This window comes from Rhincodon typus, chromosome 7 (assembly GCF_021869965.1).
Source record: "Rhincodon typus isolate 14 chromosome 7, sRhiTyp1.1, whole genome shotgun sequence".
Lineage (NCBI taxonomy): Eukaryota > Metazoa > Chordata > Chondrichthyes > Orectolobiformes > Rhincodontidae > Rhincodon > Rhincodon typus.
Genome location: NC_063338.1, coordinates 56,003,977 through 56,025,751, shown reverse-complemented (window position 1 = coordinate 56,025,751; position 21,775 = coordinate 56,003,977). Strand labels below are relative to the sequence as shown.

Below are 21,775 nucleotides of genomic sequence, written 5' to 3'. Positions count from 1 at the left end.
CTTGCTGCCTCCAGCTGCCATCTTAACAGATCAATAAGTTTTGAATGGAGATAACACAGTGTGGAGCTGGAGGAGCACAGCAGGCCAGGTAGCATCAGAGGAGCAGGAAAGTTGATGTTTTGGGTCGGGACCGTTCTTCAGAAATGGTTTTGTATAATTAATAGTAACATGATCCACTTTGGACTCAGGGCTCTCTTTCCCTCTGGATAATGTTTTATTAGCTTCTTGATGTGTCATGATTCTTCTTGGTGTGCAGTTGTTGAGGATTGAAGATTTTCCCTAAACATGTCAAGCTCACATTTATATTCTGTGTGTCTGATTGCAAAATGTTGTTGTATATAATTGGCTTCTACTTCTGAAGCTGTGGTACTACCCTTGATTGAAGGTTCAGTTGTCTTGAATTTGTTTTGAAGATCTAAGACCTCTCAAGATTAATGAGATGTTTTTCTTCTGGTGATCACTGTGATTCCATAAGTGTTTAGTACTTTTCACCATTGCTTCAAGGCGCAAAGATACAGGAAGTATTGTGCTCAGCTGTGGACTTCACCATTTTAGTATGGCGGCTGGCTGACAGGATACAGTAAGGGCATTGACACAGTGGCAAGTAAAAAAGGATCAACGCTATCTTACTAAGAGGGGGCAACATGTTCCACAGAGTCATAGCTACCAAACCACCCAGGGAAATGTATCTAGGAATCTGTTGGACTAATGAACTGCTGTGACATCTGGTGATCTTTTTGCACACTGTAATCCACAACAGCAGCCTCAGTTGGCAACCCAGCAAATTAACTTTGTGTGTCAAAATCTCTAATGTTCATTTGGCTGAGTTGCAATGAAGGTTACATCATCAACCATCAAACACAATATCATAGCTAAACCCATTAATGTGTGAACAAAATGGGCCACCACTTTTATGCTGGAAAGAATGCGTTCCTTGCTCTGTACAAGATCTAGCATCATGTTAGTGCTCTGGATGCATCCATGCTCCTATTGATCTGGATATCAATAAGGAATTCTGATATTGAATACTGATATTGAAGTCTGCAGGCTTCTTAATGTACCATGCACGTCATTGCACACACCTATCTTCTTCTGGCTGCTCTTTCAAGATCCTCATTTCAATTTTGTTCAGCATTGGTGAGCTAGAACCTGCATTATTTTTGTCCCCTTCCATGGAACTTGATTGAGTTTTTTCAAGAAGTGACAAAGAGAATTGGTGAAGGTAGAATGGTAGATGTTGTCTGTTTTGACCTCAGCAAGGTGTTTGACAAGGTTCTACATTAAAGATTGGTTAGCAAGATTAGATCACATGGAATCCAGGGAGAGCTAGCCATTTGGATACAAAATTGGGTTGAAGGTAGGAGACTGAGGGTGGTGGTGGAGGGTTATTTTTCGAACAGAAGGCCTATGACCAGTGGTGTGCCACAAGGATCGGTGCTGGGTCCACTGCTTTTCGTCATTTATATAAATTATTTGAATGTGAATGTAGGACGAATAGTTAAGATTTTTTGCAGGTGACACTAAAATTGATGGTGCAGTGGACAGTGAAGAAGGTTATCTCAGAGTACAATTGGACTTTGATCAGATGGGCCGATGGGCCAAGGGGTAGCAGATGGAGTTTAATTTAGATAAGTGTGAGGTATGGCATTTTGGTAAGGCAAATCAGGGCAGGGCTTATTCTTTTAATGGTAGGGTCCTGGAGAGTGTTGCCAAACAAGGAGACCTTTGGGTGCAGGTTCATAGTTCCTTGAAGGTGGAGTCACAGACAGACGGTAGTGAAGAAGGCGTTTGGCACGCTTGCCTTTATTGGTCAGTGCATTGACTAAAGGAGTTGGGATATCTATTGCATCTGTACAGTGCATTGGTTAGGCTGCTTTTGGAATACTGTCTTCAGTTCTGGTCTGCCTGCTGTAGGGAAGATGTTGTTAAACTTGAAAGGTTTCATAAAATACTTGCAAGGTTTGGAGGGTTTGAGCTACAGGGATACGCTGAATAGGCTTGGGCTATTTTCCCTGGAGCATCGGACGCTGAGGGGTGAACTTATAGAGGTTTATAAAATCATGAAGGGCATGGATAGGGTGAACAGGTAAGGTCTTTTCCCTGGGTATGGGAGTCCAAAACAAGATGGCATAAGTTTAAGGTGAGAGCAGAAAAAATTAAAAGGGTCCTAAGGGGCAACGTTTTCACGTACAGGATGATGCTGCCAGAGGAAGTGGTGGAGCTTGGTACAATGAGAACTTTTAAAATGCATCTGGATGGGTACATGAATAGGAAGGGTTTAGAGGGATATGGGCCAAATGCTGGCAAATGGGGCGAGATTAATTTAGGGTATCTGGTCGGCATGGATGAGTTGGACTGAAGCATCTGTTTCCGTGCTGTACAAATCTATGACTGTATGGCTGTAGCGCATTCATTTCTAATGTCTCACCAGAGGCAGATACCATTTTATAGGCAGTTTTAATGTCTGAACCAGTGACTGTGTCTTCAGCATTACTCTCTATTTGTGTTCTTCCATTGCCTAGTGAGGTTGTAGTGCTTGGATATCTAAAAATGGAAAAGGTACAAAGTCAAAGTTGTGCTGCAGCCTTTTGTTCAGGGTTGCTGGGGTAAATGTTAGGGATGCATAATTATACAATCTGAGCCTTGTAACTTGGAAGAGATTTTGGGATGCACTAAAATAGGAGGTGAGAAGAAGATTTAGGTGTTAAGATACCATTATCTTTGATAGTTTCAGCTATACTACCAGCCGTGACCTCAGAAACAAGCATCCCAAAAGTGAGCAACACTCTTTTCCCTGGAACACAGGATACACAAATACACTCAACACATTTCCAATTAGTTGCTGCCTCTGTTTGTGAACCACAATGTTTTTCAAGAGAGACAGGTTTCTCAGATTTTCTTTTTAGTACAGTATGCAGGTGTTGCTGGCTTGGTCAACATTCATTGCCCATCCCAAATTTCCCAAGGAGAAGGTGCTGATGAGCTGCTGTCTTCATCTGCTGCAGTCTTTGTGGTGTAGTAACATCCACAGTGCTGGTAGGAAGGCAGTTCCAGGATTTATTACCCAATAAATGAAAGAACAACAATATATTTCCCAGTTAACATGATGTGTGGCTCAGTGAAATTTGTAGGTAGTGGTTTTTCTATGCATCTGCTGCCTTTGTCTTTCCAGATGATCGATATTATGGGCTTGGAAGGTGCTGTCTCAGGAGCCTCTGTGAGTTAGTGACTAACATGCAATTTATTTTGGACGTTACAAGATTGGGCCCCCGGGGTGAAGGGTGGTTTGTGCTTGTTGCGTACAGGAATCACTCAAATAAGCAGGCAGTACGAAATTGGCTTGGATTAGACTGAACAGACATGAATTGTTTGTGCATTATGATTCATGATCCACTTTTCCAGGACTATCTAACTTAATCCACATACCCGCCACAGTATCAGTGACAGGATATGTACTGTCTGAAGCAAGAAAGGATTTTCTGAGTAAAATGTTTTCTGAGCAAAGTGTTTTTAAGAAACAGGACTGAACTACAAGTGTGCAGTACAAGGCAAGCTGCTTCTGGCATTGCCTCTTCAGGAGGTACATTCATGGACCTCCACAGATTTGTACTTGAAGCTCAGTCCAACAGCTTAACTGAAGTCCTGAAGTCACCAGTTAACATTATGCCAGAATGCCAAAACTGGGTGATGTAATCCATTGATCTAATTCGAAATAAAGCAATCTCTGGCCTGTAAAATAGACCGTACACTAGCATTATTTTAAGGGTTAGACATTCGCTTTGCAGATAATGGGAGTTTGAGGAACTTACCTGACTGCAGAGTGTTTGTTTGTGCTACAGAGTGTTCATGGAAATGTGATGAAATCCCAGATTTGAGAAAGAATGTTGTTACTCCTCACGGGTTGACCTTTTCATAGAAAAGCTGCAACAGGTAGCTGGAACACCAATGCATTGCTTCTGCTCTTCAGCACAATATGGGATTGGAACAGTGGTTATGGAAAGGGCAAAATCTCCAACATACTTTCTACCAACTAGGGCCAGGCCCTTTCATACTCCTTAACAGTGATTAAAGTCTGCCTTATACTCAAGTATGTCAGTTCTGAGGATGGGTTACTCTGATTTCTCTCCACAGATGCTGCCAGATCTGCTGAGCTTTTCCAGCAATTTCTGTTTTTGTTCCCACAGAATCTCGGTGTTCATGCCTACTATCATTCTCCAGCATGTTGCTCCACTGAGTCCTTCACCTGAATCCTCTCCAACAGAAATTATCTGTAACTTTGCCCTCTGGTGAGCTGGCAAAGAAACATCATTCAACACAACCTGACTGCAGCCCACTCATACTACACCATGCGCTGATCCCAAATATATCAGTAGCCTTCAAAGTACATGCAGTGTCAGTTTCTGAACTGGTGCTGTGATTATTAAACATCCATTAACTGGGCTTCTTCATCAGTATTGTGCTGTGGTTCTCTATTCTTCCAGGGGCTGCCCTGGCTCAGAAAGCAACAGCTCTGAGGTTGCTGAAAGCAGAAAATCAGAACGGAAAGAGTCAGTGTAAAGAAAGTGGGTTGTTATGTGAAGTAAGACATCAATGGTCACATCATTAGCAGCTTGGTCATCACGCCATAAAGAAACATTAGGGTATGCTAGGAGTCCAGAAGTGGCAAAATGTAGGAGCAGAACATGATTCTCAATGTTCTGAGCACCATCAGATGTCATGGCCTCTATCACAACATGCACCATGGCGCTGAGAGCCGTTCCCTCAGTCCAGCTCAGGAGATGCAAGTTCCCAATGGTTCTTCCATTTTTATTCTTATAATTTGCAGAATGGATTATGCCAACTAACCTAAAGTACAACGTGATCATTTCTACATGCTGTTCATTGCCTTTTCTTGTAAAAACATGGACCTTCTTGCATCTATCAGCCCATTTTGTTTGTAGCAGTCTTCTGAAGTCATCAGCCATGACCACAACAATAACCAAATAAGAAATGACTTCTAGTCATGAGGCCTAACATAGTGGGTTATCACATGCTGGAAGTATCAGAATCAGAGTAAACCACATGATCAGAGTGAGGGAAACTTCACTGGAGTGAGACAGAGACAGATTAAGTAACTAGGAATTCAACTGGTAAATCTTTTAAAAGTCTAATTATACAATAAAAGTCAGAATCTAAAACAAATAGCCTTTAAAGATTTATTTTTATAAAGCCTAATAATAGCTGGAGGAAGCAAAAGTGATATCTATACTCACAGTGCAGCTCGGGAGCAAGTTCAAGGCTTTTTTGACCAGGGATAATAAAGGAATGGCAATATACTTCCAGGATAGGATGGTAAATGACAGGGAGAGGAATGTGCAGCTGTTGATATTCCTGTATACCTGCTGATTTTTGTTCTTCCAGTTCATGAGTTAACAGGTTTGTAAGGTTGTATTGAGGGAATTGTGACAGGTTGATCCATGGTATGTTGAAGGTGTTACACTTTGTTGCTGTTGTGAACCAGTAGTAGACCGAGTGAATGTTTAAAGTGATAAAGGGGTACTGATCAAGCTGGTTGCTCTGTCCTAGGTAGTAGTGAGCTACTTGAGTGCTGATGGAATTGCACATATCCACACAAGTAGAAAGTATTCCATCACACATTCATTCATGTGACTTGCCGATGAAGCCAACCTTCCATCCGTTGATTCCAGCTACTCTTCACAATCCCTCAAAAAGGCAGACAACACCATCAAAGACCCTTCCTGTCCCAGTTATAGTCTCTTTCAACCTCTTCTGTCAGGCAGAAGATACAAAACTTTAAACACATGTACCATAGGTTCAAAAGCAGCTCCTTCCCCACCATTATCAAACTTCTGAATGGACTTCTCTAATTTTAAATCTAATGTTGATATTGCTTTTTGAGCACCTTCTTTGCAGCCATAACTTTGCATTCCTTGCTTTGTTCTATCACACACTGATCTTTGTATGTTATGATCTGCCTGTACTGCACGCAAAACAAAACTTCTCACTGTACTTAGATACATGTGACAATAATGAACCAAATCTAATTAAATCAAATCAAATCAAATGATGAGCAAACTTTGAGGAGTCACCGTGTGAGATGGTTGCTGCAGAATTTGCTATCTATAACCTAGTCTTATAGCCACAGTATTTATATGATTCATCCAGTTAGGTTTCTGGTCAATGATGACCCATGTTAACAATGTTGATCTGTACATTTGGGATTACTGCCAGTACTGGCAAATCGTGATAAATATAAAATTTTACATTTTTTTAAAGACATGCAAGTGCAAAAGTATAATTTTTTACCTGAATTCCTCTTAGTGAAGATGCACCCATATACAGGAACACTCCATACAGTACCGGCATTGGAATGAACTAAAACGACAAAAAAAATGTACTTTGCCTTTAAAGAACAGTTGCAAGATTAATACCCATATCAACCTATACAAAAAATTGGAACTTAACTGTTAAACATCAATATAGATCAGGATTTCTATCTTACATACTTAATTTACATCCAGCAGACCATCCATTCCATCCACTGCTTTATATCCAGCAGATCACAAATGCATAATCATGCTTGGCCAAGCGCCAAAACATCTATAGGTATGCTGAAACAGATGAGACTGAGAGAAACACTGATTGATTGACAGCTTTGGCTCTCTGATCTATTCTTTCAATTGCACAATGTTTGTTTATACAACATAAATAGGCTTCACATACTTACAATTTCTGTTATTGATACTTTAAAAAGTCTGGATGATTTTAGTGGCCTGTAGTGAAAGTATTATTGAAGAAAGTTGTAAGATAAGAAAGTTTTTTTAAAATGTGTTTTTTTAAAAACACATACTATTATACCCAGGTGTTCATAGCTCTATGTATTGGTTGGATTGGCACTGAGGTGCCAAATTTTGACACGGAGGGTATGAGGGCCCTCGGATAGAAATGGAGTTTTGTGGGGATTGAGAGGTGAAGACCAGACAGTCTTCTTGTTTTTATTAAGACTGGGACAAAGAATGATCTTACAACTGCCACTTTGGTGGACTTTCTGAAGGCAACAAGCCTGACTCCTCTTAGCACCTGCCAAACCATCCCAACAATAATGCTGTATTTGCTGGTATTTTTGTGAATCCCACTCCCTACTTTGAAGATAGAATCCAGCCGCTGTGTCTGCTGCAGAAGCTGAATAAAAGGACCAGAGATAAAGCTAAGTGACTGGTATCATGGAACAGACACAAAATGGGAAGAAGGATTAGTGCCCATTTAGCTATTACTTGCCTGCATACATTGGACACTTTTTGGCGTCATGCAAAGAAAAATTTCTCATTACTTCTATCACCTCAACTCAACAATATTGAAGTCTCTGAATCAGCTCCAGGCAATGAAATTACAGCATTGTACTGTCCCAAGTGACAGATAAGCAAGCACAAACACTGTGAAATCGTGGTCTTATTAGCATGCACAAATCCCAAAGATGGTGCAGACTCAGTCCCCAGCAGAGGGCTATGCTCGGAATCGAGAGTAAACTTACAAGCACAACTGTTGGTCTAGCCATCTTCTTCCTGCTGTTTTAGAATTGTAGTCAATAAGATCTTCAGGTGGCACAAAACTGGCCACTTATCTGAGTGATCTTTTTAATTTTGCTGCCTGGATTTCTCAGAGTCTCCAGTTCGGGAGTAGTACAGGTAAAAGATCCAACTCAGCTTCTTGGAGTGCCACTGAATTTGGGTGGCTCAGACTTGAAGTCAAGAAATCAAAGTTTGCCAGCCAGGGCTACTTGTCTCATTAATATTTTACAGTAATTGCATATTATGAATAGAACCTGGAATTGTGAGCGAAATGAGATACCTCAGAATGTCGCCTACTGCATTGAAAGTAGCTGAACTAGCCGCATTGCACTTTGTAATGTTAAACGAAAGCTTTACTGAACATACTTTTACAAGTTTCATGAATAAAGCATATGCTGGGAGGTAAAAACATTTCAGTGCTCGGCCTACACTGATTGCAAAATTAGCTAGGCCCTGAAATCCAACCATCGTTCGCTATAGTATAAATGCATGATGCATTTTAGTACTGTATCGCCAAAGTAAGCAGGGTCATAGAAAAGCCACAGAAAAGTACAAACCAAGTAGGCTTTTAAGCAATTGTACATCAGGGAGTAATATCCTCAGACAGCCCATGTAGTCTTAATTTTATATCAATGTGGTGAACATTGCTAAAAGAATATTCATTAAACTAATAAAATGGCACAATTAATATAACCACTACTATTTATCTACAATATTTCAGCTTCTAACACATTTGTAGGAATATTTCAAAATGCTAGTAACAAGAATAGCATTACCAAAACATAATTGTCACTGAATAGAAAAACCATAACCTACTATTTGAAAGATTATCAAAGTTATTAGAAAATGTTAAATAGACTTCTAAATCGAAAAATCTGCACAATCAATACACTGCATGCATGTTCATTTAAAGTGTTATCAGTTTAAAAGCCAATCACTGGATGATTCTGTTACAATTCAAATATTTATTCATTTGAAATGCCAAGAACAACCATTACATATTGACATTACCTGTAGAACAGAGGTCATGAAGACAGATAACCCCATAAGGACAAATATCATAAGGCCAGTAACTCGTTGCTCGCGGATACCTAAGAATTTTGGCTGTTCACCAGGTGCCGAACATTCAGACTCCAATTTCAGGCTGTTGACATGTGATATGGAGAGCACAGTAGCAGCCACAAACCAGGGCAATCCCAAAACAGAGCAAACTCCAAGCATGACGGACACAATTATCAAATCCAAATGGTAACCACATCCTTTCTGTGAAACAATTAAATGTTAATAAAAATGTCAAATGCCTGTGTTTTAAAAATGATATATTTGATATTTTACCTTTGTTAAACCATTTGTTGGAATATGCCATTTTAGGATGGAATTAAATGGACAGTGTCTTTCTACAACTGCGAAAATAATAATAGCACTTGTTTTTAAAATTGCCTGTGTCAATCAGCTAGTACTATGATAAAAGCCATATTCTCTTTCTTGGCATTTAAATTTCAGAAAGGATTTCTGAAGAAGTCATATCACACTCAAAACATTGACTGTTTTTCTTTCCAAAGATGCTGCCAGTCATGCTGACTTTCTCCAGCATTTTCTGCTTTTATTTCCAATGTCCACTGTCTTCAGCATTTTGATTTTACTTAAATTCCAACATCGGGTAGGCAAAAGCATTCTATGATTTATTCAGTGTAACTTTGGAATAACTTCGAAGGGAAGAAAATTAATTAACTGTGAAATACTACCCGGTAACAATATATTTTTAAAAGCAGAAATCAACTGAAACAGAGAGTATGAAGGGAAGATGCCAAGAAGGAATGACAATATACTTTCAAATCAGGATGGTGTCTAGCAGGGGAAACCTGGTGGTGTTCCTACGTATTTAATGTCCATACTCTTCTAGGCGATAAAAGGTCATGATTTTGTAAGGTGCTGTCGAAGAAGCCTTGTTGAGTTGCTGCAGTGCACCTTGTAGATGGAATACACTGCTGCTCCTGTGCATTGGTGTTGGAAGGAGTGAATATTCTAGGTAGTGAATGAGTATCAAGTGGGCAGCTTTGTCTTGGATGGTATTATTGGAAGTGCAACCATCCAGATAAGCGGATGGTATTCCATCACAGTCCTGACTTGTGTCTTGTAGAAAATGTACAGGTGGTGAGTTGATTAATTTCATAGCCTCTGAACAGCTCTTGTGGCCACAGTATTGGTTATAGCCACAGTACCAGCCCAGTTTAAGTTCTGGTCAATGTTAGCCCCTAGTAATATGATAGTAGGAGATTCATTGATGATGATGCCATTGACTATAGAGGCGAAATGGTTTGATCCTGTCTTGTTTGAGATGCTTGTTGCTTAGCACTTGTGTGGTGAAAATGTTATTTGCCACATACCATTCTGAGCCTAGATGTTTTCCTGGATATGTTCCATATTGATATGGGCTGCTCTAGTATCTAAAGACTCGATGCATTCTGTATCTGCTTTGAAGTTCCTAATTCTTCTTCTCATTGGAATTGCTGACTCTCCTGCTGTAGTGGTCCTCTTACCATACACTGGAGTATTCTTTCTTGCTGAGGATTGCCACAAGGGTTTCTTCTGTAATGTTTTACAATCTTCAGCTCTGCCTTGCTGCTGACTGTGCTGTGTGAACCCTGGACTTAAACCTGTGTGTGATGATCTCACACAGTTGATCATCATTTAGTATTACCAGTTACGCCAAATTTGAACCACTGCCTACCATTTTGCATGGTCGTGCAATCTCACTACACTGTACGAGCTGCTGCTCATGATGAAGGCTGACGATCCTCTTTAATCTTAGCAAACTACAGGGCCTGCTTCGTCTTGTGTTTGGTTAGCTCAGTTGGCTGCATGGCTGGTTTGTGATGTCATGATGCCAACAGCATGGGCACAATTCCCGCACTGACTGAGGTTACTATAAAGGACTATTCTTCTCAACCTCTCCCCTCACCAGAGGCATGGTGACCCTCAGGTTAAATCATCACCAGTCATCTCTCTTCAATGAGACAGCATCCCTACAGTCCGATGACACTATGGTGACTGCACCTTATAGTTTGTAAAGGAAAACCATTTTCTGACCTAGCCAAGAAGAGTTCCTTGCAGTTATTGAAATATGGCTTATTGCATGTTAGCAATCAGCTACAATTTACACTGATTTGATATGGAGACTTTGAGGAGTACCAGATTTATGTCTCATTTCTTTAAGATCCCAAGCTGTCTGCTCACAAGTCCCATTCTATATGTCATCATAGTGGTTGGTGCGTACGGCACTCCTCATTATCAGCTCTTTCAGGCTCATATCCAAAATATTGCTCATTGATCCAGCGTTGGTCCTCCTACTTGACAGGAATGGTAGAGTTGAAATTATGCCAGCCATTAGGTTGCAGATTGTGGTTGAATACAATTCTGCTGCTAATGATCTACAGCATTTTATGGATGCCCAGTTTTGAGCTGTTAGATCTGTTCGAAATCCTTCCCATTCAGCATGGTAATAATACCACACAACACAATGGTAGGCATCTTCAATGTGAAGACCAATCCTCCTCTCTACAAGGACTGTGGGGTGGTCACACCTACCAATACTGTCATGGTTAAATGCATTACACCAAGTAGACTGGTGAGGACGAGGTCAAGTCGGTATATCCCTGTTATCGGTCCCCTCACCACTTGGGCAGACATAGTCTACCAGCCATGTCCTTTAGGACTCAGCCACTCTTGGTCATAGACATTGAACTCCTCTGCTCAGAGCATATTCTATGTCCTTTCCACCCTCAGTACGTCATAAAAGTGGTGCTCAACATAGAGGAGGGCGGTTTTCAGAAAGGCATTTCTTTGCCCATGTTTGATCTGATTTTCAGAGAACTTATGGGCTTTAGACTTAATGATTAGAAGTTCCATGCACTTCCTCCCAACTGTATCTAGCTCTGCTATCATCTCTGGTGGGTTTGTCCTGCCAGGGGAAGAAGACATCACCAGGCATGGTGGGGGTGCCAGAGATGTTGAGAATGCCTGGACATAGTCTGTGACAATGACTACATCAGCCTGTTGCTTGACTAATCTGTGGGACAGATCTCCAATCTCCCATAAATGATTAAGGAGAGCTTTGCAGGAATAACAGGGCTATGTTTGCCAATGTTGTTGCCACTGTCAATGACTGGTGTTCTATTCTGTTTTATTTGGTGATCAGGAATCTACCCAAATAAAGTAAAATTGAGGCAAGATGCTCATAACACTGCCTTGAAATAAAGCTGTAAATTTCATCAGCATTACACAAATAGCATGTGCAATTTTTTTACAGTGTAAAAAATTCATTTTTAATCAACTTACATATCTATTGTGTAAACTAATAACTTTGGATAAGTACATGAATAGGAAAGGTTTAGAGGATATGGGCCAGGAGCAGGCAGGTCAGTTTAGTTTAGTTTGGGATTATGTTCGGCATGGACTGGTTTGACCGAAGGATATATTTCCATCCTATATGACTCTATGACACCATCTTAAATTAAGTCAGTATAATGCAGGACATACCATATAAAAAAAAACACAAAGTAGATAAAGCATCTAAAATTCTTCTCATTAAAATTTGCTATTTATTCAACGATCAAATGTACACTCACCTTCAATTTGTGTTCCTTCCTGTTGACAATAACAGCAGTGATCTGTTGGTCCATGAAAATTAGTATAGTACAAAGGAGGGCTGGAATAAAAGCTGCAAGTATAGTCCACCATGGGTTTGGACCCAAAGGATTAATCAACCAACCACGGTCATCTCTGGTTGGCTGCAACAAGAAAAATCAAGTCACAACTAAAATATTTGTAAAGAAACATATTCCTGACACCATTTTACAGTTTATGGTATTTTACTTCTTTATTTAATTTTTTAGCTTAACTTTCAGTCATATAATAAAGCAAGTGATCTATGTGAAAAAATTTAGAATCTTGCACTTCATTTTGCACTAAGGGTACACTTGCAGGAAAACTTGATTTACTAATTATTTTTTAAGTTACAGGAAGTATTCTTAGTTCATTTAAAATGATCCTGTAGATGTCCACCAATTATCTACAATTAAAACATTAATTCCTGAAACTAACAGTTATATTCTAAAATATGACTTATGAACTAGATTTCCACAACACCTCCCACTCAGAAAAAAAAACATGCATCACCCTCATGATGCATTTTAAGTTGGTGGTATCAGGATGATGGTCCAATCAACATAGCTCATGGACATGGCTACTGTTCTCCTTGGACATTAGCAACAGTGACAATAGCACCATGGAAGCATCTTCAATGGGAAGAAAGCGGTTACTATTCAGATAGGACAAACACTAGTGTAGTTATGAGTCTCCAGTAGGGCATGCCTACTGTTAGGGGATAAATTCCAGTTGTTAATTACTGCTGGAAAATTAACACTCAATTGAATCCTAACTCAAACCTTCCATTCTAATGTTGACTCCAATCCATTGCTGAAACCCTAACTCAGCAATGTCTAGGTAATGCCAGGAAAATTGCAAGCCTATATTAAGATGGGCAGTGATTGGGCCTTATTTGGATATGTTGCCTTCTCACTAATTCAGAGCCAGCTGCTAATTCCAACCTCGGGTAATGTAACTTAACAGAGGGACAGATTGAGAAGCTGTCCTGACATAGTTTGTCAATACTTATTCTGCACCTCTGCCTCCAAGAGGCTGGGAAAATTCAACCCTGTTAGTCTAATGGTCATTTGCGTACTATAAATATTTCTGGTTTTTTTTTTTAAACACTTAATGTAAAATGCCATATCAAAGTAACTACGAAACTGAATTTGAAGTTACCTTGAAAACACTGGGGACTTGGAGCTTTGGTGATGGTATCCCAAGACCATAGTCAATTAAAACCATAGTTACAATACTGAGAAAGACAGCGAAATCACTAACAGTTGATCGTACCTATGACAATGAAATAAAATTTATCAGTCATATTTTATAAAGATGCAGATAAACGTGAAATTTTATTTACAGTGTATGCACAATTATGTAAGTAGAATGCAGGCTTTGAGCACCTCATACAGACTTGGGCATGATGCTTATATTGATTGCGGATAGGACAAAGTTAGAATACCAACATGCAGGAGGGAAAAACACAGCATGTTAGCAGAATTGTAGCGGGGTAAAGACAAAACTACAATTATTTGTTCAGTTCAGGGAATGGTAGCCTCACTTTGAGAGAACAGCAGATTTAAGAATACTGCTTTAAACTGAAATAAGGGCAATTATGAGGATATGAAGACAGAGGCAACTAAAGTGAACTGGGGAATTGGTTATAGGATAGGTTATAAGAAACACAGTGGCAGGCATTTTAGCAGACATTTCTGAATACTCAGGCAAACAATTCTAATAAGAAAAAAAGATTTAAAGTGAAGGATACACAATCTGTAGCTAACTAAAGCAAATAAAAGGGGGATCAAATTGAAAGAAGAAGTGTATAATTCTGTAAAGCTGAATGGCAAGTCAGAAGACTGGACAGAATATAGAGAACAGCAAAGAATGCCAAAATATTAATAAAGAATCAGAAACTAGATCACAACAGGAAGCTTGAGAGAAAAATGAAACCAGATAGTAAGAGATTCTACTGGTATTTTAAAAGAAAAAGAGTAAATAAAGTGAGCATTGATCCTCTAGAGAGTGAATGAATGATGGAAAATGAGGAAATAGCAGATGAAATGGATAGACATTTCACAAGTGTCTTCACTGTACAGGAAATCTGTACACTGTATCTGAGAAACAATTGTGAATCAGTAGGTGAAGTGGAGGAAGGAAACTGAGGTACTCATCAAATATACCAAATGCCAGACTGTTTCAGCGGAGTCTGTCACCAAGACCTTATCACTTAAAGATCCTTTCCGCACCCTGTAAAAATGATGTAATTGATGATGTTGTGTCAAGAATGTAGCTTTGCTTGAATCAAAGTACTAAGAAGGTATCAGAGTGTTATGGGCCAGACCAAACTCCCTCAAAATATATTAAGAAGATAGCCCAGACCCCAGCTTTTTACTTATTGTAAGGGCAAGTGTAAGATATGTGTTCCTGATGCAATTCAATTGGTCAAACTACTACGTTTGAAACAAAACACAATGTTATTCTTACACTCTAGTTAAAATACAAACAAAAGAAAGAAGAATTGGTATAATTCAACTCTACTGAAAAGCTTAACAGAATAATAGATAATTTAACTACTAAACAGGAACTGTTCGAATATAGTTACATCCCATAAACACACCCTTGGCAAAGGCAAATTCAATAAAATAGATTGTCTCACATGCAATCCTCCAGTCCGGGAGGAAGGAACATCAAGAGCAAACTCTGAGAGACAGAGAGAACTCAAGCAAATTGCTGTAGAAGGGAGAGATGTATAGCAGCTTCCAAACCCCAAAAACTACTCTTAAAGCCATGGTATCATACAGAGATAGCAGTATGGACTGAATGTAAAGAGTGGATGAAAATTTGTAGATGCATGTGTCTTAATATTTCTTTCTCTGCACTTTGGAATGTAATGCATTTGTAAATAGTGCTCTATTTTCTGTAAGGGTGGAGGATTTATGAGTGTTCACATTTAATTTTTTGAGGACTTGTGTTTTGACGGATTGCAGCAAACTGGATTTATACCTGGACTTTGTTTATTAAGGTCAGTGAAGGGACACATTGAAACTTTTATTTTTAAGACACTTTTGGGGAAATGTCATAACTTCAGGTAATTAATTAAATCACGGAATACTTACAGTGTGGCAATAGATCATTTGGCCCATTGAGTCTGCACTGACCTTCTGAAGACCATCTCACCCAGACCTAGTCCCTAACCCTATCCCCATAACCTGGCGTTTGCCATGGCTAATTCACCAAGCCTGCATATCCCTGGACACTACAAGGCAATTTAGCACAGCCAATTCACCTAAGCTTCACATCAATTGCTTCAGCTTGCTCTTTAGAAATCATCCACCTAGGTTTTATGGCTGCCTTGATAATAAATTGTGCTGGATGTCACTTGGGGAACAGTCTGCTCAGCAAAACGCTGTCCACCTCATCTTTCTGACTTTCCAAAACAACACTATTGTGAGTCCTGTATCAAATTGAATTGTTTTCTTGAATAGTGTCTGGAAGACTTCTCGATTCTGTGTTTCCTGAGCAAGCTGCAACTGCCAGTATCTGTTTATAAGACCTATCTATGTGTGCCATATTGACAGCCTTCTGTGCATTCTAACCTTCTTGCTTTTCCCTTCAAGATCTAACCATTACTGGTCAAAAGTGTTTTTTTCCTTCCCGCAAAGTAAACTCCTACAGAGAGAAATGTATTCTTTTTTTCTCTTTACCTTGTGTGCATATTTTGGGTTATCTAGAAGAGTGCACATTTTATTTGCATTACAATGTGTGTAATAACAGTTACACATCTCCACTGAATTGGTTTTGTCAAAGAAACCTGGTTGATGAATCTTTTCACTGTAAGTGTAATGTGGAGAAAGTATAAAATTGACTATATCAAGAACTGGGTAAAACAACTCAGTTTATGTTATGGCCCATGAAGCAGTGGGACTAGAAAAAGACAGTGCACTCGTCCCAGCTCAGTCATTTTTAAGTGGGAGGAAGATAGGTTCTTGACTAAGAAGGGGGTCAAAGGTTATGGTGCTGGTGGAGGCCAGGCAGTAGTGTAGAGTTCAGGCAACTATCAGATCAGCCATGATCTTATTGAATGGAGGAACAGTCTTAAGGGACTGAATGGCTAACTCCTCTCCTAATTTGTATGCTCGTCTTATGGGCTACACTGAACGAGAAATGACAGTGATGAGACACAGATCCATCAGATCTAAGTTCAAAATTATTTTTGTAGAAGCAGGAAGTAGAAGTGGCCGCTCAGATTCCACAGAGAATGATGGGAGCCAACACTGCCTCGAATGCCTTACTTTCCATGACTGGACTGCCCCCTCACCCACAGACCTATTTGGTATCCTTGTTGGCCACTCAACCCTTTGGATACTATGTATTTCACCAGCCCAGGATGTCCAAAATGATAAGGAGCTGGGCAGTGTTAATGAAGAAAAACTATTCCTTTGTTTATTGAGGATTTGCAAACCGGAGGACATAGAATTAAGGTGATTGACAAAAGGTGTCATGGAAAAACTCTAATGCTATGAATGGTTAGGATCTGGAACACACTGCTAGGGAAGAATGTGGAGATAGATTCATTTGTGTATTTCAAAACTAAATTGGGTAAGCATGCAAAGACAAAATTTTTGGAGGGTCAAGGAGAAAGAGCAGAGAGTGAGATAAATGGAATTGTTCATGTAGACAGCCAGGACAGAATCAATAGGCTCAATGGCCTCCCCATCGGTTGTAACCATTATATGATTCTAAGGTGATGAGGACTGGACCCAAAATTAGATTTCCAACTGGGAATATTGTACATCCAGACTGTGTATTTTGTCAGCCTTAGAGTTAAAAATCTACCCCAAGATTCCAACACCTACGTGAGTTGAAACAAAAGATACAAAATGTTGTAATAACATTTTGATATCAGGAATGAAAACATCTGCGATAAGAAGTAGATTCACGAATCCCTGGATTAAGAGAAAGATATTTTACAAATATACTTTACACTAACTTTAAATTACAAATGTGCTTTAGATCAAAATAAGGCTTTTGTTAAATTGTGTGCTGGAAGAAGTCAGCTGTGTAGAAAGCCTGTGGTCACTGTCAATGAACATGGAGGAGACCACATGGACTTGGCATACAGCTTGGAGTTCATCTGTTCCAGTGCTGGGGTGGTAGCCAATTCCAATGTGGACCCAAGTATCATGCAGTATCTGATGTCTGATGTCTCAGTCTTCATTACAGCACAAAAGAACCAACTAAACAGAAATTGCAGCAGAAGGGAAACACTGAAAGTACAGACTGGAGATGACAAGCTTAGACTGCTGTTATCATGCTTAGAGACATCAGTGTTCAAAGGAGCTTGTGCAGTGTCACAGCAGTCCATCAATCTGTCCTCTAACAGATGACCAGGAGTGATGGCATGGTGCCGACTGCACATGATACTGGGTGTTTGAGGGACAAACCCACTATCCCTTCCCAGGATGTCAGCATGTAGCTTCCAACCACCAGTCCAGATACTCCAATCAGGGTTGTAAATCTTATTTCCAAATCTGATCAGATTAAAACTTACCCACTTACATTTTGATGTCTTCTCTGCTGGAGATTCCTGGAAATAAAGCCTCTATTATGACTCCAGCAGGGAAGAGAACTGGCATAGAAACAGTGCTCCCTTTTGCAGCAATCAGTGTGCTATGTTCTGTGATTTAAAAGTCTAGCAGCATAGTCAACCAGTTTGATACTTCCTGTGAAAGGGTAAATATGGAAGTTAAGTATGGGGTCAGATGCCAGGCGTGTGAGGGGTAATAGAATGCCAGTTGGATGAGGTGCTAGAGTGCCATATAAGTGATTGACAGGTTCAGTTGCAAGGTGTAATTGAGGATATCAGATCTGACAGGTAGGAGGGAGATGGTTGGGTCAGGGAGAGTCAGACGGCGAGCAGGGAGGGTGATGGTGAGGTCTGAGGTGGTAGAGAGTTGTGAGGATCAGGATAGTTCAAGGTAGTCAGGCCAGCAGGAGGGTTGAGATATTGGGTTCTGGCAGGGTCAGGTTTTAAAGTAGTAGAATTAAGTCAGTCCAGAAGGTTGGGATGTCAGGACCTGACAGTATCAGGTAGACAGAACATAGAGTTTTGTTGGGGGTCCTGGGTGAAAGCAGCTGGATGAGATGTAGCTGAAGGATCAGTTTAATGATTATACTGGACTTAGACTAGGTTTTTAATCTAAGCTTCCCTGAGTTAATCTAACTATTGTGCTTAAGTGAGTTGGAACCATTCGAATTCTCTGACTTTAATTGACTCTTTCAAGGGGTTCCAGACGCAGGGGTTGCACACTGGAACAATCAGCTTCCTGGCCAATTCCCACAGAGGCAGCTATGTCCTGCATTCCTTATGGTCCCGACACATAACTTCTGTCTATACTGCTCCACCAACACTCAGGACATCAGAGTATCTGACTGTTTCTCCTTGATGCCTATTGTGTTTTTACCAGTCTGCCTGTGCCAGGACGGTGAAGTCTGAAGTCTGGTGTATATACCATGGACACAATTTTAGAGACAAGAATATACTCTCAGAATTGAGCAACAAGGTACTAATGACTGAGTTTGCAACCACAATCTTTTGTTGATTAATAAATAAAGACTGACCACAACTCATTTAATTTCCAAGACGCAACAGAAAACAAATTAATTTCATGGTGCGGGTAATAATATTTTTGCATCATTCAATTGTTCTATTTCTAAGCATCTCTTACTTTCGAATGATTGTTATTCTTCTGATAATGCAGTAGATGGCAGTGCTTTCTGTACTAACAAACATCTAAATGAAAGGCACTGAGCTCATGGAAAGTATTCATCAAATGTGAAATTAGTTGTTTGCAACCATACTGTCATAAATCACAAGCATTGTGCATTTTAGTACATATTTTCTCTGTGAAGGAAATGACTCAAAGATTTTCTACCTCACCGCTGCTTCCAAGCAAAAGAATATTGTCAAGCAATTTACACAAAGACAGTTTCCATACAAAACATTTTTTAAAAATCTACCTTGGTAGGAAAGTACCGGCTTGTCTTAAATTGCTTCAGGAAATGTGATAACGTACATGTGGAAAAGAACAGTATAATTGACCAGAATAAGACATCTGGAACATATGGACCATGGTGTCCACAAGCTGTGCCAAGAAACCTTCCATGAAATTTTATGCATTCCTAAAACAAAAATATGTACAGTCAGTAGTTTGAAATTTAAAGTGCAACAAAATGTTGTCAGTAAAATCTTTGATCTGGTTATATTGACAAATTTACAGTATCACAGCAAATATATTCTGAAATAACACAGAACAAATGAAGTACTTTAATTATTTTATCAATGTTTGTGATCAGAAAAAGATTTTGCACTTCCACGTTATGGTATATTTATCTTATTCACAACATGTGATTCTTACAACCACCTGAACATAAAGGCAGCAGAGACCAATGCAGAAAAACCTGAGTTAAGAGGCAAGACTCCAAGACCAAAAAAATTACAACCCCTTTAAGATGAAGGCAATGAACTGAAATTCTAATTTGTCTCTTCTTCTGCATTGCACATTGGTGAAAGATTTAAACACTGACGCCAAACAATGAAGCACTTTCAGTTCAAAGACGAACTTAACAGCTGTGTCATCATGGCTGCTGCAATAGCTAAGGAACCATTCAACATCATCACCAGGGATCAATCAGGTAGATGAAAAGAAGAATGAAGAGCAGTCTGAAAACAATTCTGGAGACAAGGAAGTGAAGACTTCCTACTACACTTAGGTACTCGTTGATGTAGGTAGTGGCATTACTTTGATACTGGCATCTGCTCAAGCTGTTCCTCTGCAGATGATAACATTTCAATTATTTCATCAGAAAGTAGCAGTGTACCATAGTCAACAATGGAATAAACTTCTTGCCAGGATACTTAGGTAGTTCCTATGCATAAGTAGGAGGTTCTAAGTTCATTATCTGCTAGCTGGTCTTAACTTAAGCTAAGTAGTTGAGGCTTCCTCATTGAAAGTTTTTGAAGCTAAGATAGGTAATTTTTTGAACGGTAAAGGAATTAAGGGTTATGGTGAGAGGGTGAGTAACTGGAGCTGAGGCCAGCAAAAGATCAGCCATGATCTTATTGAATGGTGGAGCAAACTCGAAGGACCAGATGGTCTACTCCTGCTCCTGGTTCTTATGTTCTTATGTTCTTATGTTTGGACTGACAATAAGGTGAAGTTTTACATTTGCATTTCAAATCGGATTTTTGTCTTCTCTAAAGTTGTGTGAATAATGAAGACTTGCTTTTCCAGGATCATCTTCTGTAAATATGAATTAAGATCACTGTTTTATCTCGCGAGACTTATTTCTCAGGTGCATGATCATTGATTGTTGATTATAGCTGATCTTTTTCCTCAGCTAATAGTTCACACTGACCTTTGAGCTCTCAAAATCTCAGTAAAAGAGAGACTGTATCATGTTCCTGACCTCAGAAATAAAATTTAGTATGCTGCATCCTGTTCCAATTTGGATGAGCACAAAAACAATGTCCTTGTACTTGCAGAAAAAGCAAATTACCTGTTAATTTACACATTTTCCTACATAAATTATATTTTGCAGAAACAGAAGTATCCAATGCTGCTTCTTCCTTCTGGTTTCACAAGATGTTCTCACACACCTCTATATTTGACAAAGGCAACTTTAGCTCAAACTTACAGACAGTGTCATATTTCCCCATGGAATTTCTGCTGCTGTGATATTGAGGCTATTCCAGTACTGCAAAGTTTTATTGTTCAAGTTTTGTGGTTCTACACAAATGCATCTGAAATAAATGTATATATTAACCAACAGCAAACGGTGAAAAAATGTTACAAGTCACACATTTCAAAACCGATATAACTATCTTCTTCATCTGTACAAGAGATGTCATCAGTAAGTAATCCACCCTTCAAGTGAGACTACCTGTTTAGCATTTTATTACTATTAATAGATACTAAAATTTCAGCAAAGATTGATGTTATAAGTGCTATATCATTATTTGAATAATATCTATTTAAGGTGCTTACCAATTTCTCCATGTAAAGATAATTAGATACATTTTTATTTAGCATTTCAGTATTTTATCATTTCTATTTTATTGATAATGGCTATCCTTTCACTCCCTCTGACACAAATCATGTTCAGTTTTTGCAAAATAAGTGGTGGTTCTGATGAAAGGTCATTGTCCTGAAATATTTATTCTGTTTCCTGTTTTACAGTTGTGGCTTAAGCTGTTCAGTGTTTGAAGTATTTTTGGTATTCAATTCAGATTTCCAATAATTTGCAGTATTTTTATTATGTTTCACTGACAGGTATCCTTTCATGAGATGTAAATGTTACACCTGGATCAGTAAAGGACTATCAATCTCATACCTTTAGGTGAATGTGTTATTCATCCATTCATAGAATCCCTACAGTGTGAAAACAGGCCATTCAGCCCATAGAGTCCACACTAACCCTCTGAAAAGCATCCCACCCAGAGCCACCCCCCTACCCTATATCTCCCAACTAGCACAATGCCAACCACAACTGAG

The 21,775-nt window shown here is 39.3% G+C and overlaps 1 protein-coding gene across 1 annotated transcript in view; it reads right to left on the bottom strand.

The window, feature by feature from the left end:
- Window positions 1–21,775, bottom strand: part of slc4a10b (solute carrier family 4 member 10b) — a 128,348-nt gene that overhangs the window by 24,211 nt on the left and 82,362 nt on the right. Inside the window, exons 9-14 of the mRNA XM_048599217.1 lie at window positions 20,919–21,024; window positions 19,242–19,403; window positions 13,395–13,508; window positions 12,197–12,358; window positions 8,580–8,831; window positions 6,307–6,375 (exon numbers count right to left, since the gene is read on the bottom strand). Coding sequence (XP_048455174.1) covers window positions 6,307–6,375; window positions 8,580–8,831; window positions 12,197–12,358; window positions 13,395–13,508; window positions 19,242–19,403; window positions 20,919–21,024 — 865 coding nt within the window. The remainder of the gene's footprint in view (window positions 1–6,306; window positions 6,376–8,579; window positions 8,832–12,196; window positions 12,359–13,394; window positions 13,509–19,241; window positions 19,404–20,918; window positions 21,025–21,775) is intronic.